We start from the raw sequence: 27168 nt of genomic DNA, 5'->3' as shown, positions 1-27168 counted from the left end.
ATGTGTAGATCTCACTGGAAAAAAACAGGAGAAAAAAAATATTTTTAAAAAGAAAAAATTGCCAGGCCCAGAGATCAAGGCAAGGAACTACATCCTTACTCCTGACTAGGCAGAAAAAAACCGAGTACCTACAGCCGAGAGAGGGAGTTACCCCCCGGAACTGTCCATAGGCGTAGCCTGGACTTTTTTCTATTTAGTGTCCTACTCCTGTATGGGGGCAATATAACCCAATGGTTAAGATGATCAAGAGCTGTGTTAGTCAATGAACGAAAGAGAAACTCAGCCTAGTACTTAGGGTTCGGGGAGAAATAAAAATAAATTCTGGTTTCAAAGGAGGTTTTCCAGCTTGAACCTTGGCTGTTAACTGGGGCAAAATGGTACTCTTACCCCAAATTACTTTTTTTAGTGTTGTCCAAGGGAGTACTGAACAGTTTTTTCTGCACTACTAGTAAGACCAACATTTAGGCCAAAACATCCCCCACAATGTACAAAGAGAAGAGTTACTTATTAGGAGATGTACCATATTCACAATCCCTGCAAAACTTTAGTGCAGGGCAACATCTATGAATCCTAACTGCAGCAAAACAAGAAATTCATCAACAAGGAATTGGAGCATTTCTTAACCAACGCTTTCTAAATAGGGAACCGATGGACAATACTTTTGGGAAGGGAAAGCAACTAATCAGGAAAAAAACTGTTACCATTCCAAATTAGTTGTATGGGAAGGTTTTACAGGTTGGAGAATTAAGAAAGCCCAAACTGGTAACCTTAAGGAATGTAAAGGTGGGTGGCTCCAGTTCTAAGTACTGCATCAACAAGAACCAAGAATCTTTAGGCCTAGTAGTAGACTAAACCTCCTTAGGTACCAGACCATACAAAAGGGATAGATTAGATTATTTGATATACTGAGCTTTTACATGCAAAGGCAGCTGCAGGAAATCAGAGAGACTCTAGAGGAAATGGTGTAGAATCACGCTCGCAGCCTCTGCAATTTAAATCCACAATCGTGGTCAAGATCTTTTGAATAAATTCCAACATAGTTCCAGATAATTGCCCCTAGATAATGAAGAAAAGGGAGCATGGCTAGATGGATGCACAGAGAAGCATGTGGATTCAAGCAGGGAAGAGCAACCTGGGCTGTCAGCATCAAACCAAAAAAAAAAAATGCTACAAGCAGCTCTGGAGCTGTTAATAGATCAAAGGCCTCCAAAACTGATGCCTTTGTACCAATCAATCATATACTTGTGAAACATCATATTTAGTCATTTAAAGGGGAAGTAAACCCTCCTCGGGAAGTTGTACCTATAGGTATAAGCCTATGATAAGGCTTACCTATAGGTACTGTAAATATCTCCTAAACTTGTACCGTTTAGGAGATATTTACCTTTAATGCAGCCAGTGACGTCACTGGCACATGCGCTCTGAAGGAACGGCTGATCGTGCCGTTCCTTCAGAGCCCCGTGCTGTGACCGACGGCTCCGGCCAATCAGATGGCCGGATGCCGCGATCCCGGAAGACGGGCGACTGAACATGTCGCTCGTCATACAGGTGAGTGAGCGGCACGGCGGGGGCTCGTTCTAAGGTAAGTATTGCATAATGAGCTAGTATGCGATGCATACTAGCTCATTATGTCTTTCTCTTGCAGGTTGTAAAAAAAAAAAAAAAAAAAAAATTTTATACGAGTTTACAACCTCTTTAAACCAATTCGACTATTCATATTCATGAAATAGCAGTGTACACTCAGCAGCAGCTGCAGCTAACTTTCAAACATGTCCCTTCAACGGAAGTTTATTAAACAATAAGCTTTTGTCAAGCAGGGGAGCCAAGACACGGATCAGAATTAAGTCAATGTATAGTCAGCCTAAAACAGGTCACCAGGTGCCTAGAAAGGACCAATAGCAGGCCAGTTTCCTAGGGTTACATTACAGGCTTGACCATGGAGTATACTTTTTCTGAGGATTGTACGAAAGATTTTTAAATCTAAAAGAATAATGCTGCAGTACATACTGTTTTGTGGTGTGCCTAATATACACTAAACCAAATTATTAAAAAAAAAAAAAAAAAAAACACTCCCTTTTGTTTTTGCCCCCATTTTTCATGAGCTGAAATCAAAGATCTAAGACTTTTTCTATGTACACAAAAGGCCTATTTCTCTCCAATATTGTTCACAAATCTGTCTAAATCTGTGTTAGTGAGCACTTCTCCTTTGTCGAGAGAATCCATCCACCTCACAGGTGTGGCATATCAAGATTCCGATTAGACAGCGTGATTATTGCACAGGTATGCCTTGAGCCCCTTTCACACAGGTGGACCGTTCAGATCCGCCTGTCCGTTTATTTGGCGGATCTGAACGGTCCCCCCATACATCTCTATGGGGGATCGGATGTCAGCGGAGACATGTCCGCTGACATCCGATCCGTCAAATCTGTATGGATGGAAACCCTATTTTCCATCCGTCCAGCGGATCGGATGAGAACGGATCGACGGTCCGTTCCCATCCGATTCCCCCATAGAGATCTATGGGGCTGTGACAGCTGCGTCTCTGCACACAGTGCGGAGAACAGCGGTCATTCTCCCGCTGAGAAAAGCGGAGTCCGTTTGACGGACTCATGTGTGAAAGGAGCCTTAGGCTTGCAAAAAAAAAAAAAAAAGTCCACTCTAAATGTGCAGTTATAAAGTATAGGAAGGGGGGGGGGGGGGTCCGAAAACCAGTCAATATCCACCATTTGCCTCACGTAGTGATACAAATCTGCAGTTTATCAGGTTGTTGATTGTGGCCTGCGGGACCTGCAACACGTTGTACACGCCGATCCAGAGCATCCCAAACATGCTCAATGGGTGACATGTCTGGTGAGCTGGTGAGTATGCTGGCCATGCAAGGACTGGGATGTTTTTTGCTTCCAGGATTTGTGTACAGATCCTTGCAACATTGGGACCATGCATTATCATGCTGCAACATGAATGGCACAACAATGGGCCTCAGGATCTTGTCACGATATCTCTGTGCATTCAAAATGCCATCAATAAAACGCACATGTGTTCGTTGTCCATACTTACGCCTGCCCATACCATCAGCTAATGAAAAATGGGGGCAAAAACCAAAGTGTTGGGCTTCTAATTTTGTTCAGTGTATTTCTTTGCATAAGAGAATTCCTTCTGACCCTGTGTCCCTTAATGAATTCAGAAAAAAACGTTTCATCATTACATTGTGATCTTAAGTAAATGACAAAATTGTTGCCTAATAAACAGACCCATAGCAGAAATGGTATTTGCTACAGACCACATGTGTATAGCCGTGAGCTGAACTGGATAACAAGGTCTTACCAAAAAAAAAAAAAAAAAAAAAAAAAAAAAAAACTTACCAGGAGTAGGAAGAAGACCAGGTTTTTCACCAAGAAGTGGTCTTTTTGCAGGAGAAATTGGTGGAAAGCCAAGCAGAGGTGGTCTTTTTGTTGGCATTGCTAAAAGTGGCGGAGGTTTCCCTTGCGGAGCCGATAATCCTAAAGGAACAAAGATTCATTTTTATTTTTTTTTTCCTCTTCAACAATCGGAGGACAAATACCATACCATGAAATCAAGGCACTCAACATATATATTTAAGGATCAAATGCAGATCCTGTTTCATAAAGTGCTTTTCTTTTTAGAAAAAAGTGAGGTAGTTAAAATGGTTGAAAACGTTCGTTGCACCGTAGAAGGTTTTTCCCCCTAATGCATTAAGGTGAAAAATGTTAAGACTTTACAGCCACTTTAATGCAGGATATACTTAACATTGAATAAAACCACCAATGATCAAATGCACCCACTTTACTTGCAAGTAAAAGTAAAAACAGCCTAATTTGTGTTTGGTTCTACCTTAAAGCCTTAAAAAGAAATGTTTTCATAGTTACATAGTAGGTGAGGTTGAATAAAGACAATAGTCCATCCAGTTCAACCTGTGTAGGTGTGTGTGGCTGTAATCATCTCACATAGCCCTAATGTTCTGATCCTTGAGATGTAAGTCTAAGAGTCTTTCGAAAGCCACCATACTACCCGCAGAAACCACCTCTTGTGGTAGAGAATTCCACAATCTTGTAGCCCTAACAGTAAAGGACCCCCCTTGTTGCCTGAGGTTAAAACGCTTCTCCTCTAATCGCATTGTATGTCCTCGAGTCCTCATGCAATCCCTTCGAATGAACAGCTTTTTTTCTAAGCTGGGATCCCCATTAAGATATTTATAAATTGCTATCATGTCCCCCCTCAGACGTCTCTTCTCCAGGGAGAATAAATCGAGCGATTGCAGACGCTCTTCATAGTTAAGGTCCTCCAATCCCCTAATCAGTTTAGTTGCCCTTCTCTGGACTCTCTCCAGCTCCAACACATCCCTCCTGAGGACTGGCGACCAGAACTGGACAGAATACTCCAGATGCGGTCGGACCAGAGTTTTATAAAGTGGAAGGATTATAGTCTTATCTCTGGAATACATCCCTTTTTTTATGCATGCTAATAATCTGCTGGCTTTGGCAGCTGCCGCTTGACATTGCATGCTGTTGCCTAATCTATCATCAACCAAGACTCCCAGATCCTTCTCCATTTTTGATTCCCCCAAGGGTTCTCCTCCTAACGTGTATTGTGTTTTTATGTTTTTAGTCCCCAAGTGCAAAACCTTACACTTCTCTACGTTAAACCTCATTTGCCATGTCGTTGCCCACACCGTTATTTTGTCCAGGTCATTCTGTAGGATATCTGCTTCATTCTGTGCAGTTATCGCCCTGGCCAATTTTGTGTCATCTGCAAAAACTGATATCGAACTACTGATCCCGTCCTCAATGTTGTTTATGAATAAATTGAACAAGGTTGGTCCCAGGACTGAGCCCTGGGGCACCCCGCTTACTACCTCAGACCAGTCTGAGTATGCGCTGTTTATTACTACCCTTTGGACAAGCCCTTTTAGCCAGTTCCGTATCCAAGAGCAAACCCTGCTGTCGATACCTGCAGACCTTATTTTATAAATTAAGCACTTGTGGGGAACTGTATCAAACGCCTTAGCGAAATCCAAGTACACCACATCCACTGGTCTGCCCCCATCTAGCTCACAGCTCACCTCCTCATAGAATTAGGAGAGTTAGGAGATTGGTTTGACAAGAACGCCCATTTGTAAACCCGTGCTGATTACTGCTGATGATGTTGTCTTTAGCAAAGTCTACGATATAGTCCCTTATCATCCCCTCCAGAAGTTTATATACTATTGATGTCAAACTGACAGGCCTATAATTTCCCGGGATATGCCTCTGGCCCTTTTTTAATATCGGAATCACGTTAGCTTTCTTCCAATCCCCTGGTACATCTCCTGTCCTAATACTGTCAGCAAAGATCAGGAACAGTGGTCTCGATATAACTTTACCGAGTTCCTTGAGTACTCTCGGATGTATGCCATCTGGGCCTAGTGATTTGTTTGTGTTAAGTTTATTCAGCCTTTCCCTGATTTCACCCTCTGTTAGCCATAGTGGCAAGTCCTGTGTATTACTACTAACCATACAGTCATGGTCAGTGCACCCCTCCTTTTCCTGTGTAAAGACTGACGAGAAAAAAGCATTCAGCACGGTTGCTTTTTCAGTGTCCTCTGTAACCATCCTCCCATCATTGTTAATTATGTGTGCAATATGCTCTGCCCTAGTTTTTTTTCTGTTGATATATTTCAAGAATTTCTTTGGGATTTTTTTACTATCCTCCGCTATTTGTCTCTCAAAGTTGATTTTAGCCATCTTGATTTCGTGTTTACTTTTCTTATTTGCCTCCTTGTATTGTTCGAAAGCTGATACTGTGCCCTCTGATTTATATTTCTTGAAGGCCAATTTTTTTTCCCCTAATAAGTTTTTTGACGCTACGGTTTAGCCAGCCAGGTTTGGCTTTGTCTCTTCTAAATTTATTTCCCATAGGAATGCACTGCAAGATGCATTTGCTTAATATGTACCTAAAGCATTCCCATTTATCCTCTGTGGTCAGTGATCCCAGGGTTTGGTCCCAGTTTACCCTTTCCATCAAGAAGTATAATTTTGGAAAGTTTGCCCTTCTGAAATTCAGGGTTCTCATGTTCCCCGCTTGCCTTGTTATATTTTTATTTATACTAAATGTGATCATCCTGTGATCGCTAGAGCCCAGGTTGTCCTGGACTCCTACCTGCGAGATTATGTCTGGTTCATTAGTGATCAATTCTCTGGTAGGGGAATCCACCAACTGTGACATGTAATTATCCAGTAAGGTTTCCGTGAATAGACGGGCCTTCTGTGAGTGTGCAATCCCCTCATCCCAGCCAATGTCGGGATAATTGAAGTCCCCCAATATGATGACTGATCCCAATTTTGCCACTTTACCCATTAGTGCTAAAATTCCAGCTCTACCTCCTCCCCTTGGTTAGGTGGCCTATAGCAAACCCCCACAATTACTTTCCCCTTTTCTCCTTTCCTATGGAGTTCAACCCACACAGATTCTAAATCCATGCTCATCCCATCCGTAATGTCACTCCTTTCTATCACCTTTATATTGTTCTTGACATAGAGACATACCCCTCCCCCTCTTTTTCCTACCCTGTCCTTCCGGTACACCAAATACCCTTGGATATTGGCCAGCCAGTCATGTGAGGGGGTCGAACCAAGTCTCTGTTATTCCCACAAGGTCTATGTCCTCCTCATGTACTAATATTTCCAACTCATCCATTTTATTAGCTAGGCTCCTGGCATTAGCATATACCCCTCTTAGTTTTACGGAAGTGAGCGCGATTGGCTTTCGATTTCTCATTTTACAAATTGTCATGTTGACAGTCAATACAATTATATGACAACTGAAAAAAGAAAGCTAATGAATAACTGAATAATTTCTGTGGCCATGCTGTCTAAATTTGAACAGACAATGGTGGAACATTAAGCTGACCTAGAGAGCCATGTGGCCACTGGAACATTCCAACTCCCTGCACCAACAAGATTAGTGTGGATTAGTGTGTTGGTCTCATAGAGAAGTCATCCAAACAAACGCACACAAATTAAAATTCTACTGTTTTTCAGAAATGTCAGTTATTTCTACTTTTTAAATGAAATTATAGTTCAAAAACTATGCACCTGAAAAAGGCCCAAAATATAAAAAACTGTTGATATATACATTTTGGCCTTGATTCTCCAATTTAAACCTAATGGGATACGTGCCAAGAGCGCCCTGGGGTGATTGTCATTGCTTGTTATTGGAATGTGCCCCAAGGGATACTCCTAGTGTGACCCCTATTGCAGACGCCAAGTAGGATGAAACATGTCGGGCGGAGCTACGCCCTAACGCCACCACGTCCTACATGATCCCGGAAGAGAAGGTGTATTCGTATTGGTTTGCCAACAAACTTTATCAAGGCTCATGTTTTTAACGAATTGTAAGTACCGTAGTTTTTGGCTTTTTTTTTATAAAAAAGTTTATGCAATATCACACTATTGGTGCTCTTTTTCTTTAAATCAACCCCAGATGGTCACGGCTGACCAGGACATCCTACCGGGAGTTTAATACCGGGAGTTTGATACCATTGGAGGAATCCCCCCATTACCAGCGTGTTCTATTGACCAATAGAATACCTTATAACCTCACCTTACCCTGCAGGTTTTTTTGCAAGTGTGTTTTACCACCATTTTTTAAATAAATGGTCCACTATATCTGGTAAGCGTCCCCATTAATAAATTGGCAGGAATTTTTTTTTTATCTTTGGTGGTGGAACTTCTTTGAAGTACTTCTCCACTTTGGATCCTTAGTGACAGAATGATGTTGATTCACCTCCTGCACATTTTTCCAGAACTAAATCACATTTTATATGGGATGTTACATTAACAATGTGGTTCATTATTGTGTAATATCACTGACATGGATTTACACTGCTTTTTTTAATGTCACATTTGATGGTTCATATACTGATTAGCGCGACTTTTTTGTTTATTATATGTTACACTAGGGTTTTATCACATGGCTAATCGCTGCTTAGTTTTGATAATCTGGTAAGAGTTTGTTAAAAAGGTAGCTCTTCCACGGTGAGCAAGTATACCTCTCGCTCAGGGGTGACAGCTGGCAACCTTACTAATCACACGGTTCAGTAAAGCCGGGCAGTAGAATGAGAAAAATGGGTAACTGTGCTAGTAAAGAGAAGTTAGAAAAGAACTTTGTTGATAGAAGTTTTATCTTTTGAGCGGACACTCCGTACTCAAGAGGGCATGCGAAACTCTAGTATGGAAAAAGTTAATTTGAGAAAACAATGAACAGATTGCCGAGCAAAATAGAAAAGAATAGTGTAATTAAACGTCACGTGAGGGGGGGGGGGGGAATCTCCTATTGTTTACTAGAAGAACCTAAAAGATTGCTCCCTCCTTCATTCATTCTATTTTGTTACTAATGTACCTATAACGGCATAGGCCGTTGAAGGACCCCATCAAGTGCTTCCCTGGATAGACACATCAATCTTGAAGGTAAATCTACCTGGGTCTATGCTAGTCACTATAAAAAGCTTGCAAAGGATTGCTGTGAATGCCAGGGATAGGTTTTGGAAGAAACAAAATATTTTTTTTATTGTTCTCTGCTAGTCTATTTGGTTGTATACACCATCAGTGTGTGTGCGCTTATCTGTGTCTATGACGGATGCAAATGTACAATGCAGGATCCCTGTGGTAAATCAGGTGCATTGCAGCATCAGGACATTAAAAAGGTAAGCCTGACCCAAGAAAACTTGATAGGCTATAGGAGGTCACTAGCTGAAAAGATGCTTTTATTGCAGCTCAAATACAGATATGCCAGAAGGCTTGCCATAGGCAATGTAGGATATGTAACAAATTGCACCCTAGTACACTGAGGATTCCCCTTCTGGCAGCATCAGTGAATTTCAGATCCTTCCCAATGGCACCCCATCTGTCAGTTAGCAGATTGTGCCAGAGGTATCTAGTCTTCAAGGTACGGTAAGTATTGCCGGTGATCGGTGCAAGTTTTAGAGACTAATTTGGTAGCATAATATTCATGCTTTAAGCAAGCAGCTTGGTATGGGGGCACCCGAGCTGCAGCTCCATATGTCCATTTAGACACGAAGCTGCCATTCAGCCCCACCCCCTCTCTCCTGATGGGCTAACTGACTTTTATTGACAGCCACGGGAGACAATGGCGCCGCGGCTGTGTCTCAGCCAAGTTAGGAGGGAGAGTCCCGGATGGCAAAGGACTTGTGGACATCACTGGACAGAGATGGGGCTCAGGTAAGTATTAGGGCGTGCTGGGGAGGCTGCCACACACAGAAGGCTTTTCATCTTAATGCATAGAATGCATTAAGATAACAAAAAAACTTCTGCCTTTACAACTCCTTTAATATTAAAAAGTATCAACCCACATCGCATCAGAGCATACAAGTGTTTGACTCAATAAAGGACTCCAACAGGTAACAGTCAAAACGGCTTCTGGGAACTCCTGATTGGACACAATGACATCACAGCAGGCCCCATCCTACACATTTCGCCCTATCTGAAGTATTCTGGGGCATGGATGCCATGCTGAGCCATCGCTCTTACATTTGCTCTCGACAGTTGCCCCCACCATTCAAGGCTACGCTCAGTTCCAAAGAGCCAATGTATGAGTATCTTAAATATAGATTTTTAGAACAGGGGTACACAGGCAATATTTAGACTATTTAATCAGGAAAGTGGAAAAACCTAGATCGAGACTCCCTCCCAATTCACGGCCAAACGAAAAAATAGAATTTTTACACTTAGCTAAAAAAACATTTCTCTCATCAACAGACACAGCACTCTAAAAATCATAACTAGTGGTTTATATTGCATCCTCCAGGAGTAGGACTAGGCAGAACAAAAAACACCTGGCTACGCCCATGGGCCATCCCCAGCTGGTACATTACCTAGAGCAGAGAGAGAGAGGTTATCAGTTTAGTAGCAAGCATTATTATAAGTATCAGAACTCCATAGAGGGGTGGGTGCTGTGTCCGTCTTACTAGAGAAATGGATTTTACGGTAAGTACAAAAATCCCATTTTTTTCCGTTCATTGACGGACACAGCACTCCATAAACCATAACTAGTGGGATTTCCAAAAGCTGTGCCAAAAAGGAAAATGAGGGGTGGGGAAAATAACCCAAGCCTAACCATATGAGCCCTTAACCAAGACACAGGAGCCTTAACCGGGTCCCTGGAGCCCCATCTGTAAAAACGGAGTTTAGGTCTTACCGTAAAATCCTTTAATCTGAGGTTCACTGACACAGCTCCATGTCGTCAGACCATTGGGCTTTATGATGCTCTCTCTTCAGAAGTAGGACTAGGCAGAAACCTTTTTGGTTAAGCCCCTGGGGCAGTCCCAGAGGGTATACCATCACTTCCTGCTATAGAACTCCAGTTCGTAACAAGCAGTGCAAGAACAATTAACATAACCCAACAGAGGGGTGTGGGTGCTGTGTCTGTCAGTGAACCTCAGAGAAGAGGATTTTACAGCAAGACAAAAATCCAGTTCTCTTTTATTCACCAACGAACACCGCTCCATGTCTTCACACCATTGGGATGTCCCAAAACAGTGTTAATATGAGGGTTTAGGAAAACACACATCAAAAAATGCAGAATTCCCAACAAGGCTAAACATAACCAACCAGGTAAAAACAAGAGCTAAGCTAGTAACAGGAGCTCACCACCAGGAAAAAAATTACACCCTCAAGAAGCAGAAGCCTCTGCAACCACAGCATGCCAAACTATGCGGCCAAACGCCGCATCCGAAGATGCAAGTACATCCACCTTATAAACTTTGTGTATGTGAGGTACAGACGACCACGTAGCCACCTTGCACACCTCAACCACTGACGCCTGATGACGGAAGGCCTAGGAGGCACTGATCGTCCTCATGGAATGCGCATTAACAGGGAAAGGAGGAACCTGACCCTTAATAGAAAAGGCCTGCACCACCTTCTGCCTGATCCAGAGGTCACACCTGACGTGCAGAAGTAATAACAAGAAAGTCACCTTTCTTGTTAGTTATTTGAGTGAGCAGAGGAACTGCTTGAATATTTTCCGAAGGAGGCTTTTGAAGCATCGACCGTACCAAATTGAGATCCCACTGAGGTACCAGGGATCACACTGGAGGAGCCAGATGGCAAACTCCCTGCACAAAAGTGTGAACCAAGGACTTCCCCACCAACGGCCTTTGGAAAAATATAGCCAAGGTGGAAATCTGGCCCTTGTGCCCAGAGCCAAACGTTGATCTACACCTAATTGTAGAAACTCCAACAGGCGAGACACAGAAAAGGAGCGGGGAGAACCCCCCCCCCCCAAGACTCACACCAAGTAATGTACGCCTTAAAACTCTAGGATAAACCTTCCTGGATGTGGATTTCCTAGCTTTTAACAACGTAGGAATCCCCGAACTCCCAACAGCCCTCTGTCCTTCAGCACCTGGTTTTCAATAGCCAGGCCATTAAAGCCAGCGACCGTAAAGCAGGATGGAAGATTGGTCCCTGAGACAGAAGATCTTCCCTGAGATGAAGTCTCCAAGGGTCGTCTTCTACCAGCCTTACCAGGCCTGTGTACCAAGACCACCAAGGCCAGTCTGGTGCCACCAGATTGACTGGAATCCCTTCTACCTCGATTCTGCGTAGCAGTCTCGACAGAAGTTGAATTGGAGGAAAGGCGTAAATCAGACGATACTGACCCCAAGGGGCCGCCAGGTGTTGGCCAGAGGATCCCGAGACCTTGATATGAACCTCTGCACCTTCCCGTTGAGACGGGAGGCCAGCAGGTCCACATCAGGGATCCCCCACTGAAGACACAGTTGATGAAATACCTCTGGGCGAAGAGACCATTCTCCCAGATCCAACGTCTGCTGACAGATAGTTCGCTTGCCAATTCTCTACCCCCAGAATGTGCACAGCAGAGAGGGCCAGAACATATTGTTCTGCCCACCTCAGGATGCCGGCCAGTTCCTGGGCCGCCAAGGCACACTTTGTGCCCCCTTTATGATTGACATATGCCACAGCCTTTATATTGACTGATTGTATCCGCACAGGGCGCCCCTGCAGATGATCCGTCCATTGGGACAAAGTCTGATCGCCCAAATTTCCAGGATGTTGATCAGAAGCCTGGACTCCTTGACAGGGACGAAAAACCACTTTATCCCTATGGACCACTAAATGGGGACTGCGACAAGATAATGCAGCCAATTCCGATACCCTGCCTGCTGAGGTAATAGCCACCAAGAATCTCACCACCTGGGATAACTGATGCAAGGGAATCTCCGGAAATTCTCAAATGGAGGTTACTGGAGAACTGAAAACACTAGAATTTAAATCCCATGGTGGCAAGAGAGACCTTACAGGTGGAGTTACATGTCGAAACCCCCGAATGAAGGTACGAACTAAAGAGTGCGTGGCTAGGGGTCACTGAAAGAAGATTGCCAAGGCAGACACCTGGCCCTTGAAGGTACTCAAGGCCAACTATTGATTAAAACCCTGTTGAAGAAAGGTAAAGATCAGAGCCACAGAAAAGGATCGAGGATGAGCACCAAGAAATGTACGCTTTCCACGTACAATGGTATATCTTGCAGTAAGAGGACTTCCTCACCATAGTAGGGATCACTGATCCAGACAGACCCCTATCCCTCAGTACCTGGCTTTCAAAAGCGAAACCATTAAAACCAGCGACTAAAGCAGGAAGGTAGATAATCTGTTGGGACAATTGGTCTTCTCTGAGAGGAAGCCCCCAAGGAACTTTACAGCCACCAGGATGATTGGAAGATCCTCACTCTTGATTCCTTGCTGGAACTGCGTTAGTAGCCTTAGCCTTGGATGCCTGCGGGGTCTATCAGAGGTCCCTGTGACCTCGTCACAAATTTTGGTGTCCTTCTGTGGAGCCGAACCTGCTAATGGAGCTACATGTGCAAACAGAACTGTCTTGAATGTGGGTACCACCAGACTCAGAACCTGGTATGCAAAATGGGAGAAAGAACTCTGTTTAACAGCAGCCAGTGAATCATGTCCTGTGGTCCCTTAATTTTGAGCAGAGGAAGGACAACCCTGGTCAGAAATAGAATCAGACCTAGGTAAATCAATTCCCTGAACAGGGATAGGGGGGGGGGACCTTAGGTAGTGAGCAGACATCACCTGAACCTTTGCAGGAATTAAATCCACACAAGGAGACTCGGGGACCTAAAAAAAAAAAACCTGAAAAAAGGACATGCTTTGTCCCCCTTTCTGGGTAACACCAAAATAAACATTTTGCGGATCTCCTTGACGCTCACCAAAGACGTCCACGGGGCCGGAAACAAGCCAAGATGTCCCCCACTCCAATGGGTGAGGGCAGACCTTCATGCTGAAGGAGTCTTGTCTGCTGGTCCGGGGAAGCTAGCTCTTGGCTTACCAGACCAAGGTTGCTCGGAACCTTCCGGGAAGATTTAAAAGATCTATTGCCCTTATTCTCCATCCCAGAAGCACAAAATAATTTTCTATGGGCTGAGGAGGGCGGCCCCCGTCTTCCCATTCCTTGACTGTGAAAGGGGGGGTACGCTCTCTCCCCCCCCCCCGTAAAACACTTAATGATGTCATCCAGGGCACCTCCAAACAGGCGATCGCCTTGAGAGAGCTTTCTTGGAGGCTTGGTCTATGGACCGATTCTTAAGCCTCAGCACGCACCTAATCATCACCGCTGAAACACAGTTTGGATAGCACAGGAATTGTATCCAAAGCTGCATCACAAATAAACTGCAGCCCATGGACCAACTGGTCTGCTAAATCAACATATGCAGCAGGGACCTGCTCGACCCCCCTCAATTAAGGTCTGAGACACCAGGGATGAGGCAAAGACTAGTCGCAATGCCGAAACCAGCCATAATAAGCATGCTTCGTGCCACAGCCTCTGCTTTGTCAGCCGGGTCCTTCAAAGACAGGGATTCCTCTACTGGGATCATGGTTGCTTTATTCAACCTGGAAACAGGAGGGTCCACCACTGGTGGAGTAGCCCACTTTTTTTTTAATAAGGGACTCCGCAAAAAAGTAGCGTACAGCGAAAAAAAGTTAGGGGACCACAAAAGGGCAATTTTGTTTGTTCTCATTGCTTACAGGAAAACCTCTCAAAATAAGGCACATAAGGAAACACCTTTGGGAGTAGGATGCGACTTGTGCGTACCAAACGACACCGCTACTTCCGTGGGAACATCAGCCGCATCTACCAGCGCTTTTTCATTCACTGCTGCGACCATGGAGGAATCATCCTTACTATCGAATTGATCAGGGGTTGTGATATTAAATCTCCCCGGATGAGCTTCATCCATGCCAGCCTACGGTTCAGAATCAGATGATAGCCTGAGCAGGGGAAGTCGGGGGAAGCTTCCTCCTGGGCCTTTGCCCACACGCCACTTACCCCCCGGGACACTAATGATTGCAGGACCGACATCAGTGCAACCATGGGAAGCTGGGGTTCTGAGGGACCTGCCACCTTCATGAGGGGGGTCAGTGGGGGAGCTGTGACCCTGAGGCTCCACAATGAAAGGAAGACCTTGCAGTACAAAACAATCTTTTAGCACCACTAAAGGATGCCCTAAAGGCTCAGGGAACCTATATATCCGGGACCCCCAAAAGACATCCTACCGACCGGAGGAGCACCAAGAATTCGTACCTAGCATCATTATGGACGCTATTCCTGTTCATATGTCCCGGGCACAGGAAGAGGAAACTAGGGAGGAAGAGGAAACTAGGGAGGAAGAGGAAACTAGGGAGGAAGAGGAAACTAGAGAGGAAGGAGGAGCTTCGGCATCCTCTCGACGCTTCAGTTGTCTCCAGCATCTCCCAGACTAAGGGAAAATGGCCCCGTGTCATCATCTAAATAAATACACATATATGGCTGCCAACCGGAGATCAGCCAGACTAAGGGAAAATGGCCACCGTCAGCTACAAACACTGAAGCATGCTTCCAGGATCTTTCCCGCACCCTCTATAGGTAAGACACATTTTCTAGGGGAGACTTTGCTGTGCACTTTGTACCGGTCTCTGCACTGGGACCCCCCTGCACTATACCCACACTGGAAACAGCAGGGCATGCAACCAAGGAGTCTCCTACAATGGAACCCCTCCAGACTGCCAGGGCAGGAAACACTATCCCAGAGCCCTTACAGAGTAGAGATAGCGGGGGGAGACCCCAGGGGTCTCTGCTGCATTCTCTGCCCTGGGACCCCCACCAGACCCAAGTCCAGACAGGGGGGAATTGGAGTGGGGGAAGCCCAGCTAAATGAGGGATTTAAAAATGGGAGGAGGGAACCTGCAGGCAGGGCCAAGCATCGCTGGAGGTTACCTGCGTCCACCCCAAAGCAAACCACTAAAATGGGAGAGGGGGGACTGTACTCACCCTTCCATGGTGAGGGTAACGCTCAAGACAGAACACCTCGCCACTGAAATAGGGGAGCCATCGGCCATGGGACTGCTGCGACTCAGACCCAAGCCCAGTCATATGCGACCCTGCGAGAAGTTTACCTCGCGGGCCAGCCTCTGTCCATGAGGCTATATTGCGGCCGAACTAGCACGTAGCTGCGGTCTGCACGTGCTCGCTGGCTGGGTGGACCACTGGATCTAGATTATCCAGCCCGTCGCCCAGCCCGGCAGTTGATTGTAGATTTCCCAAGAGAAAAAAAAAACTAAAAAAGATGTAAGGAAGGAGAAAATTGCTAGAACCAGAGATCCCAGCCGGGAGCCTAGGTCCTGACTAGACAGATTAAACCTGATTACATAGAGAAGAGAGGGGGGTTATATACCAGCTAGGGAGGGCCCATGGGCGTAGTCAGGTGTTTTTTGTTCTGCCAGGTCCTTCTCCTGGAAGAGGCAATATAACCCACTAGTTATGATTTATGGAGCGCTGTGTTCGTCGAATGAAAGACTTACCGTGTACCGTAAAATCGATTTTTCTGATGTTTGAGGGACACAGCTCCTAATTCTTCTTAACCATTGGATTATACTGCCCCCCTACAGGAGTAGGACACTAGGCAGGAAAAAGCTTGACTACGCCTATGGGCAGTCCCAGGGGATATACACACACAAAGCTGTAAGCACTCAGTTTTGTTACAAGCAGTGTCAGAAGGAGGCCAACTCCACAGAGGGGTGGGTGCTGTGTCTGTCAATAAACATCAAAGAAATGGATTTTACGTTAAGACAAAAACCCCATTTTCTCTTTCGCTCACTGACGGACAGCTCCTGATTCTTCTTAACCATTGTGACATCCCAAAGCAGTGTTAGCATGAGCGGTGGGAAAAACGTCAGAAAAAAAAATTCCCCAGGGCTAACCTTAGCCAACATAAAGCTCCACCGTAAACAACTGGAGCTCACTTGAAAAACAATATACACAAAAAAAAAAAAAAAAAAGAAGAAGAGGACCAGGTCCTCTAAACAGCAGCCAGCAAAACCTTGCAGCAAAAAGAAGCATCCGCAGAAGAGGCCAACACAACCACGTTACTAAAAAACTTTGTAAAAGCATGCACCAACGACTAGGTGGCCGCCTTGAAAAACCTGTGTTACTGACGCTTGAAGACGGAAAGCCCGGGAGACACCCTAGTAGAGTGTGCCTATATTAGGGAAAGGAGGAACCTGACCCCTGATGCAAGAGGCCTGAACCACCGTCTGTCTGATCCATCTGGAAATGGTCGCAGAAGAAGCAGATAACCCTTTGTGAGGTCCGTCCATGAGCGCAAATAGAGAGTCTGACTTCCTAAAAGACTCCGTAGCTGCCAGGTACACCCCAATTGCCTGGACCACATCAAAGGCATGCAAGGCAATTTCCTTCAGACGTTTAGACCTGAAACACAGGGAAGGCAACACAAGGTTTTCAATCAAATGACAGTCAGAGACCACCTTAGGAAGGAATGACGGACAGAGGCAAAGCACCCCCTTATCCTTGTGAATCTCCATAAAGGTGAACAACATAACGCCGTCAGTTCAGACACCCTGCAGAGGTTATAGCCACTAAAGAAGGGCTCCTTCTGGGGCAACGGAAGCAGGGAAACCTCCCAAATATTTTCAGAGAAGCTTCAGTAGAGCTGAAGCACCACATTAAGATTCCAGAGCAGCAATAGAGCCTGCACTGAAGGAACCCAATGTCGGACACCCTGAAGAAAAGGTATGCACCAGGGAGTGTGTGGCCAAAGGTCATTGGAAAAAGACTGCCAAAACACAATACCTGGCCCTTGATGGTACTCGAGGCCAATTTTTGTTCAACCTCATTGAAGGAAGGTTAAGATCCTATCCGCCGAGAATGAGCAAGGATGAACCCCAAGAGACTCTCACCACGCATTGTACGTTGTCCACATACGATGGTAGATCTTCCTAGAGGCAGATTTCCAAGCTTTTAACAGCGTAGGAATGACAGATTTAAACAAACCTCCACCCTTCAACAACTGGCATTCAACAGCCAAGCCGTTAAAGCCAGCTACTGTAAAGTAGGATAGAAGATTGGAACAGCAGATCCTCCCTGAGAGGAAGTCCCCAAAGAGAATTTAGCGACCAGCTGTACCAGATCGGCATACCAAGACCGACAAGACCAGTCTGGAGCCACTAGAAAGACCCGAATCCCTTCTGCCTGAATCCTGCACAGGAGTCATGGCAGAAGTTTGAGAGGGCTGGAACAAATCAGTCATCTCACCTTAGAATGTCAGCTACTTACCGAGCCGCCAGGACACTTCTTGTGCCCCCTTGGCGATAGACCATGGGCGTGGCATTGTCTGAATGAATTCGTACCGGGCACCCCTGAAGGCAATTGTCCGATGAGCCAGATAAAGTCTGATCACTCAGTGTTCCAGTACACCAATTGGCAGTCTGGGCTCTGCCAGAGTCCAGACCCCCTGAGCAGGTCTGTGCTGAGGACGCCTCCCTACCAGGACAGGCTGGCATCCGTGGAGACAACCGTCCAGTACAGGAGGAGAAAGATTTTCCCCGAAGTGCCAGAGAGCAAAGTCACCTCTAGAAACCATGGATCCTAGACCCATTTCACCAGGAATCTCTTTAGCAGAGATCTTGTGTGGAACTGTGCAAACAGACTGCCTCGAGGGTAGACACCATCAGGCCCAGCACGCACGTTCACGCAAGTCCGGAGAGATGACCGTCTTGCTGGACAACAGAAGCTGAATTGCCTCCTGCAATGTCTGGAGATTTTCCCAAGGAAGAACCACTCAGGCTGAGGCCGAGTCCAGAGACAGACCCAGATATGCCATTTTTGTGGACAGAACCAAAATCGACTCCTGAGGATCCCACCGAACTCCCTCAGTTCGCAGAGCAATCTCCAGTAGTCCATAAGAGCAGTCGAAGACTCCACTTGCAGATAATCGTCCAGGTACCCAGTACCGCGATCCCCCGCTGTTTAAAAAAAATGCCAGCACCGAGGCCAACACTCCTGTGAAGACCCGAGGTGCGGAGGTGAGCCCAAAAGGTCAGTGCCACAAACTGATAACACTCCTCATCCACGGCAAAACGGAGGAAGCGCTGGCAACCAGCACATATTATAATATGCAGGTAGGCATCCTTGATGTCGAAGGAAGAGAGAAGAAATCCCCCTGATGTAGGAACGCCACTACCATGTGCATGACCTCGATGTGGAACTTCTGTACTCGCACAAAGCAGCTTAACGCCTTAAGGTCCATAATTGGACGTACCTTTCCTTCCTTCCTGGGGACTGTAAAGAGGTTAGAGCAAAAAAAAAAAAAATACCCTGAAAATATTCCAAAATTGGAACCGGAACAATCACCTTGCACTGCCCCAAAGAGACCCCTTAAGTGATCTGGGGACAAGTGTAGGTTGGAAGGAAAAAAACCTTTCCGGAGGACAAGACCGAACTCCATCTTGTAGCCTGACCGAATAACTTTGTGGACCCACTTGCCCTGTACCAGGGAGGTCCATGGATCCGGAAACCAGCGAAGACGTCCCCCCACCCCAGATATGGGTAAGGGTGCCCCTTCACGCAGAGGAAGTCTTGTCCGCAGGTCTGGAAGAGCCCGCTCTTGGCTTGCCGGACCAGGTCCTCTTGGAACCTCTGGTGGAGGCCCTGACATTAAATCCTTAATCTTGGGATCCTGAGAGATGAAGAGGCCGCTTAGGAGCCGAGGAGAATGGCCCATGTCTAGGACGGGGTGCCTTGCCCTTGGTAGCCTGCAGAAGAACATTATTATTCTGCAACTGCTTCTTCTGGCCACAAGTTTTTGCAGGCTGCTGTTTAGAGGACCTGGTCCTCCAATCAGGGTTTGTTTTTTTCAGGTGAGCTCCAGGTGTTTATGGTTGAGCTACATTTTACCTGGTTGTCTACAGTTTAGCCTTGGGAATTTTTTCTTGCTGTTCCCACCCCTAATGTTTGACATCGCGTTGGGACATCCCAATGCTTAAGAAGATCATGAGCTGTGTCCGTCAATGAACGAAAGAGAAAATGGGATTTTTAACTTACTGTAAAATGCATTTCTCTGATGTTCATTGACGGACACAGCACCCACCCCTCTGTGAAGTTGGATTTCTTCTGACACTGCTTATAACAAAACTGAGAGCCTATAGCTGAGAGTGGGAGTATAGGCCCTGGAACTGCCCATAGGCGTAGTTAAGCTTTTCCCTGCCTAGTGTCCTACTCCTGTAGGGAGCAATATAACCCAATGAATAAGAAGAATCAGGAGCAGTGTCCGTCAATAAACGATTATTACTACTTTTTCTTCTCAACACTATGTAATTAAAAATAATTTCCAAACATTTGCACATTTTGCGTAACAAAATTATAGGCCCCAAATTACCACCATGCCCTCAGGGTTATCTATAGAGGTGTTCAGTCATTGAAGGACAGAGTGGCCCCAAACATATCAGATTCCCCCACCCTGACCTGCAGCACTGACATCTGTTGACAGAAGGCCTGGGAGGCACTAAACGCCTGAGTAGAGTGCGCCTAAACAGGGAAAGAAGGAACCTGACCACAAATAGGCCTGAATCACTGTCTGATCCATCTGGAAAATGGTAACAGCAGAAGCGGCCAACCCTTGCCGAGGTCCATCCTTGAGCACAAATAGCAAGTCTAACTAACTAAAAGACTCCATAGCTGCCAGGTACACCCTGACTGCCCGAACCCCAACCAGGAATTGCGAGGCAGTTTCCTTACAATGTTTAGACCTGGGACATAGGAAAGGCAACACAATGTCTTCATTCAAATAGAAATCAGAGATGACCTTTGGATGGAACGACGGCCAGGGACAAAGAACCACCTCATCTCTGAACCACCAGGTAAGGTGAACAGAAGACAAGACAACGCCACCAGCTCAGACACCCTGCACGCACGCAGCAGTAATAGCCACCAAAAAGGCCACCTTCTGGCACAACGTAAGCAGGGGAACCTCCTGAATATTTTCGAAGGGAAATTTCTGGAGAACTGAAAACCAAATTGAGGTCCCATGGCGGCATTGGAGACCGCACCGGAGGAGACAAGTGGCAAACTCCCTGGATAAAAAAAAAAAAAGGTACACACAAAGGAATGTGTGGCCAATGGATGTTGAAAAAAAAAAAACAAAAAAAAAAAACGTCAAGGCTGAAGCCTGGCCCTTGATGGTAGTCAAGGCCAGGGGCTGCTCAATCGCTCGTTAGAGGAAAAGGGGGAACCCCAAGAGACTTGCACCACGCAATGTACGTCTTTCAAGTACAATGGTAGATCTTCCTAAAAGGTAGATTTTCTAGGCTTTAACAGTGTAGGAATCACCGATTCAGACAAACCATCCTTCAGCACCTGGCATTCAACAGCCAAGCCATTAAAGCCAGCAACTAAAGTAGGATGGAAGATTGGCCCTTGGGACAGCAGACCTTCCCGAGAGGAAGTCTCCAAGGAGCATCGGCGACCAGTTGTACCAGATGAGCGTACCAAGACTGGCAAGGCCAGTCTGGAGCCACTAGAATGCGTCTGTGGCGTCGGCCAGAGGATCCCAAAACCCTGCCACAAACCGCTGTACCTTCCTTTGATTCTTTCCAGCTCTCTCTGCTATGCACATTCAGTCTGCCCACCTTAGAATGCCGGCTACTTCCGGAGCCGCCAGGACACTTGTGCCCCCTTGGTGATTGACAGACCACGACCGAAGCATTATCCGATTAATTGGTACCAGACACCCCTGAAGACGAATTGTCTAATGATCCAGGCAATGTCTGATCGAATGGAGTTCCAGTACATTAAAATCAGAAATTAATAAGGGTCCTTTCACACAAATGAAAAAAAAAAAAAAAAATTAAATGTCACCTGGTGTAGGAAGAAGTCCTGTTGAGGATCGGTCAGATAGAAGAGGTGGTTTCCCTACAGACATTAATGGGGTCCGGACAGGAGTAGGAAGAAGGGGTGGAGGCTTCGCCAGGGCATCTGATGAAACACTGGGTAGTGCTTTATAAATGGCATTAGCTGCATCATCTTTGAGTTCGACTTTCTTAAAACCTAAAAAAAAAACAACAGGTTATTAAAAACCAATGTAGACAGTCCTACTTTCATATTCATACCTAGCGGCCACATAAAACCTCCAGTCTGAGACACACCGATACATAGCACAGTTACATAGCTGACTTCCAAAAACAGTCTCCAAGGCACACTTGAAAGATTAAAATGGAATTCAATGGTGTACTAAGAGATAAGGGTATAATACTTTATAATCAAAAATGTAAGTGTTGCGCTACTTCGTGTACCATAACACAATAAATAAAACATGTAATACAATAAATACTGTACAAAGTTGAATAAAAAGAATACAAAATTTAAATTAGGTGTGGTCCAAAAATTCATAAGTGACAAGATCAAGTCCATAAGAGCAGTTAGCAAAAATGTGCAAAATAGCAAAAAAGTGCAAGATGACAAAAACTGGATTTTTGACACCGTAAAATCCTTTTCTCTGAAGTTCATTGACAGACACCGCTCCATATTATTCTTGACCCCAGGGTTATGCTGCACCCTACAGGAGAAGGACACTAGGCAGGAAAAAGCTTTACCACACCTATAGGGCAGTCCCTGCAGGCATACACCCTCAGTCTGTTCTAGGATTCAGTTTTGTTGCAAGCAGTGTTTAGAAGAAAAAACCCCATCCCACTCAGAAATAGAGAGGCGGGAGCTGCGTCTGTCAATGAACTTCAAAGAATAGGATTTTACGGTAAGTCAAAAATCCAAGTTCTCTCTATCGATCATTGACAGACACAGCTCCATTTTCTTCTTGGCCATTGGGAAGTCCCAAAGCAGCATTTGCATGAGGGGTGGGAAAATGCAGAAAAGAACGTAACCCCCAAAAGGCTAAACTTAGCCAACCAGTGAACATGGAGCTTAACCAGGAACAACTGGAGCTCACCTAGAAAAAAAAAAAAAAAAAACACACTCCCAAAGAGAATAAACGGATTTTTGTAAAATCTTACCGTAAAATCCTTTTCTCTTAGCTCATTGACAGACGTAGTCCTCGTTGATTCAACACACTCGGGTTATGCTGCCCTCCACAGGAGTAGGACTAGACAGGAAAGAAAATACTCTGGCCACACCCTAGGGGCAGTCCCCGAGGGTATATCCTCTCTCTCTCTGCTACAGCAAATCAGTTATGTCACAAAGCAGTGTTTAGAGAATTTAACCCAACCCAACTCCAAAACAGAGGGGCGGGTACTACGTCTGTTCATGAGCTAAGAGAAAAGGATTTTACGGTAAGATTTTACAAAAATCAGTTTTTCTCTGTCGCTCATTGACAGACGTAGTCCTCGTTGATTCAACACACTCGGGACGTCCCAAAGCAGTACCACAAATGAGGGGTGGGAAAATGGAAATCAAATCCAATCTAGAAGGCCCAACCGGTGCCAACTAGAAGTTTACAATGCTCATCCTCAATGATGAGACTCAACAGAAATTTTTCAACAGAAAAAAACCCTCGAGGTAGACCACCGGTCTCCTCAAATTGCGGCCTGCAAAACCTTGCGGCCAAATTAGGCATCCGCCGATGCCATCACATCAATCTTGTAAAATTTTGTAAAGGTATGTACCGACGACCAGGTGGCCGCCTTACATACCTGGACCACTGACGCCTGATGGCGGAAGGCCCAGGAAGTACTGAGCGCTCGAGTGGAGTGCGCCCTAACAGGGAACGGAGGATTCCGACCCTTAATAGAATAAGCCTGTACCACCGTCTGTCTGATCCATTTGGAGATAGTCGCGGCAGATGCAGGCAACCCCTTTCTGGGGCCATCCAGGATCACAAAAAGTGAATCCGTCTTACGGAACGATTCCGTAGCCTTCAGGTATACCCTGATTGCCCGAACCACATCCAAGGAATGCAACGCATGTTCCCGATGATGATTGGGCTGAGGACACAAGGAAGGTAGTACAATATCTTCATTCAGATGAAAATCTGAAACCACCTTTGGAAGAAAGGATGGCTTAGGATGAAGCACTACCTTATCCCTATGAATCACTAAGTATGGGGACTGGCATGATAATGCAGCCAGTTCTGACACCCTGCGTGCAGAAGTGATAGCCACCAAGAAGGCTACCTTCTGGGATAAAGTAAGCAAGGGAATCTCCCTGATGTTTTCAAAGGGAGGTTTCTGTAGAACCGACAAAACCAAATTAAGATCCCAGGGCGGTAAGGGCGCGCGGACTGGTGGAGCCAGGTGCCGCACCCCCTGGATGAAATTCCACACCAAGGACTTAGTAGCTAAAGGCTTCTGAAAGAAGATTGCTAATGCTGAAACTTGACCCTTGATGGTGCTCAAGGCTAGTTTCTGCTCAACCCCTTTTTGCAGAAAGGCCAATATTCGAGTCACCGGATAGGTACGTGGAGGAATCCCTAAAGATTCGCACCACGCGATATACGTCTTCCATGTGCGATAATAGACCTTGCTGGAAGTCGCTTTCCTTGCCTTAATTAGCGTAGGAATAACTGAAGCTGACAACCCTCTGTCCTTCAGTACCTGGGTCTCAATGGCCAAGCCATTAAAACAAGCGACTGTAAAGCACGATGGAAGATTGGTCCTTGAGACCGCAGACACTCCCTGAGACGAAGTTCCCAAGGAACGTCCGCGACTAGCATGTCCAAGTCGGCCAGACCGGCTTGACGAGGCCAGCCTAGAATTTCTAGGACCACTGGCGCTGACTGAATCTGAACCTGGCGGCCCTAGAGCTATCTGGCCCCGACCATCCGACAAAGTCTGATCGTTCTCCGTTCCCACACATTTATCAGACACCTGATTCCTATCAGGAACGGTGATCACTCCTGGTTGAACCTCAGGGACCGAAGTCACCCGACTAGAGGCTTCTTGGTCTGTCTGTTCAAGCGGATCCGATTCTTGTGGGGGAACTGAGACTAATCTTTGGAAAAGGTAAAGAAAAAGATCTGTTCAGGGAACGGTAACTACCGCTCCCTGTAGTACTTAAATGTTGGAAGGGAAGAATCGCACCGGTAGCAGTGGTCGATGCTCGATCTAATGCCCTGAATACCGGTGAAAACGTCCCCCCACCCTCAAGCCGGGTGGGGGCGCACCTTCAGGCTGTGTAATCCTTTACTTCGGGTTTGGCTGAGTCGGTCTTTTGTTTGTCCGACCAGCCCTTCTTGAACCCTCCTGGAGGAGCCTTGCCTTTCCCGCTTGTTCCAGCCGGGCGCACGAACCCTTTATGAGCGGTAAAGAAAGGTCCTCGCTTGTTACGAGGTCCTTTAGCTTTAGCAGCCTGTGGCAAGAAAGTGCTCTTGCCCCCAGTGGCATCCTTAATGATCTCATCTAGGGTGGCCCCAAATAGGCGATTCCCCTGAAAGGGGAGATTCGTCAAGGTCTTTTTGGACCCTAGGTCCGCTGACCAGCATTTTAACCACAGCACACGTCTGAGGATTACCGCTGACATAGATGCATGCCCTAATAGGGGGGTAGCATCCAAGGCTGCGTCACAGACGAACTGTAGTCCTTGTATAATCTGTTCCATCAATTCAGATGTTTCCTGGGGGATATCTTTCCCCCTCAGGTCCTGGCGCACCAATCTCGCCCATTCCGTTAGTGTCTGGGAAACTAGACCAATGACAATTACTGGTCTAAAGGCTGACCCTATCAGGGAAAAGATAGTGCGGGACTCCGCTTCTACCTTCCGATCCACCGGATCCTTAAAGGACGAAGTGTCCTCCACTGGAATAACCGTGGCTTTATTCAGTCTGGAAATAGGTGGGTCCACCACAGGTGGTACCGTCCATTTCTTAATGAGGGATTCCTCAAACGGATAGCGTCTAGCAATACGCTTGGAGATAGTAAAGGTACGCTTAGAATGCTCCCATTCTTCTTTAATTTTATTACCAAAACACTTGGGTACAGGAAAAACCTTCACCGTTTTGGTGGGTTTGTTAGTACCAAAGGGAATCTCTGTTTCAGTTGCCTCTGCCGGTAAAACCTCAAGTCTTAAGGTTTCCCGAACCGCCACAACTAGTGCGTCCACCAATGCTTCTTCCCAAATTATGGCGGAAGTATGAACGTCCTCCTCACTGTCTGAGGGAACTTTACCTGAGACAACAGCCCTTGCAGAGGGACCTGCAGCTGCAATGACCAACTCAGAATCTGAGTCTGAAGTGTCAGATGATATAGGGGTAGGCGGGGGTCGCTTTCTTGACCCCCGTTCCTGACAGGCCGTCTCCACCCGAGCCACCAAAGACTCCAAAACTGCTGTAAATGCATCCATACTCTGTGCACCGGCGGGTCCCGTGGCCCCCTGGAGGGAAACAGGTGGGGGTACCTGTGTGACAGGGTCCATGATAATTCCAGTTACTATCCGGAAAATTCAATCAAAAATAAAAACTTTTTTTTTTTTCCAGACCCCCAGCGCCACAAAGCGCCTCAGTGTTACCTGCTTAGGGACCCCTATCGAGCGAGAGAGAGATAGACCCCCAGGCTCACCACTAGATGCTCAGAGTTTCCACTGCAACTTGTCTCAGCACTGTCTAGAACAGACAGGAAGTCTCTTGGCTGGCTGCCCGGGAAGAAAGGAGGCGGCTCCGCCCCTCTGTACGCCTTCCGGCGCCTCCCCTAGCTCCACGAGGTGTTTGGGTCACTTCAAACATGGCCGCCCCCATGCTGGAGACACGAGGCTACGCCAAAATGGCGGCCTTGTGCGATCTACCAGCAATGGCGGCGGTCTGTTACAGAATAGCGGCGTGACTGCACAGTATCTCGGCATCACAAAACCCTTCTCTTCATGGTGATCCGCGTGGCCGGCGGTACCGGACCCTGGCGGACCGCGTGGCCGTCGGGAGGCATGCTTTTGCTGGAGGAATGACCTGGAAAGCAGTATACATGTCCTGTGGCTTCTGACAGGTAGGATACCTTATCTATCACAGAAAGATTCTAGTACTGCCACTGATTACAATCATTTAAACATACTTGCAATTAGATTGTCAGCTCCCAAACCAAGACTCCTGGCTTTTTGTACACAAATCACACTCAAATAGGAGGATCTGTGCCATGTTATAGGATAGAGGGGAACCCATCCTTACCATACAGAGAGGGGCCCGCTTTCACCACAAGACCCGTGAGGGGAAAGGGGGGGAACATACTACTCACCATACCGGAACCAGGCGGGCACCAACTCCTGACAGTACCCCTCTCCACCGAGGTGGGAGGGCTGTCGACCAATACGGGCGCCGTGACTCATGGTCTTTGGCGTTTCAGCGAGACGTTTAACTCGCAGGGTCAGTCCCCGTCCAGTGGGACTATGTCGCGGCCGACCCAGCGCGGAGCTATGGCCTGCACGCGCTCGCAGGCTGAACTGGGGTGACCACTGGATCTCAACATCCAGCCCGTCGCCCAGTTCAGCTTTCTTGCTTGAAGTTCTCACAGGAACACTGGAGAAAAAAAAGCTGTCTAAAAATCTTTCTAAGAAAAAAATCCTGCCAGAGGGGAGAGAGAGAGAGGGGAGAGAGAGAGAGAGGGGAGAGAGAGAGAGAGAGGAGAGAGAGAGAGAGAGAGGAGAGAGAGAGGAGAGAGAGAGAGAGAGAGGGGAGAGAGAGAGAGAGAGAGGGAGAGAGAGAGAGAGAGAGGGGAGAGAGAGAGAGAGAGAGGGGAGAGAGAGAGAGAGAGAGGGGAGAGAGAGAGAGAGAGAGGGGAGAGAGAGAGAGAGAGAGGAGAGAGAGAGAGAGAGAGAGGAGAGAGAGAGAGAGAGAGAGGAGAGAGAGAGAGAGAGGGG

The 27168-nt window shown here is 46.5% G+C and overlaps 1 protein-coding gene across 1 annotated transcript in view; it reads right to left on the bottom strand.

Moving 5' to 3' along the window:
* LOC309566118 (uncharacterized protein) overlaps positions 1-27168 on the bottom strand; it is a 110914-nt gene that overhangs the window by 4665 nt on the left and 79081 nt on the right. Inside the window, exons 10-11 of the mRNA XM_082271173.1 lie at positions 21241-21429; positions 3363-3500 (exon numbers count right to left, since the gene is read on the bottom strand). Of these exons, the coding sequence (XP_082127299.1) occupies positions 3363-3500; positions 21241-21429 (327 nt within the window). The remainder of the gene's footprint in view (positions 1-3362; positions 3501-21240; positions 21430-27168) is intronic.

The sequence above is a fragment of the Pelophylax lessonae genome, assembly GCF_965119305.1.
Source record: "Pelophylax lessonae genome assembly, chromosome: 10".
NCBI lineage: Eukaryota > Metazoa > Chordata > Amphibia > Anura > Ranidae > Pelophylax > Pelophylax lessonae.
This window is presented reverse-complemented; position numbering and strand designations above follow the sequence as displayed.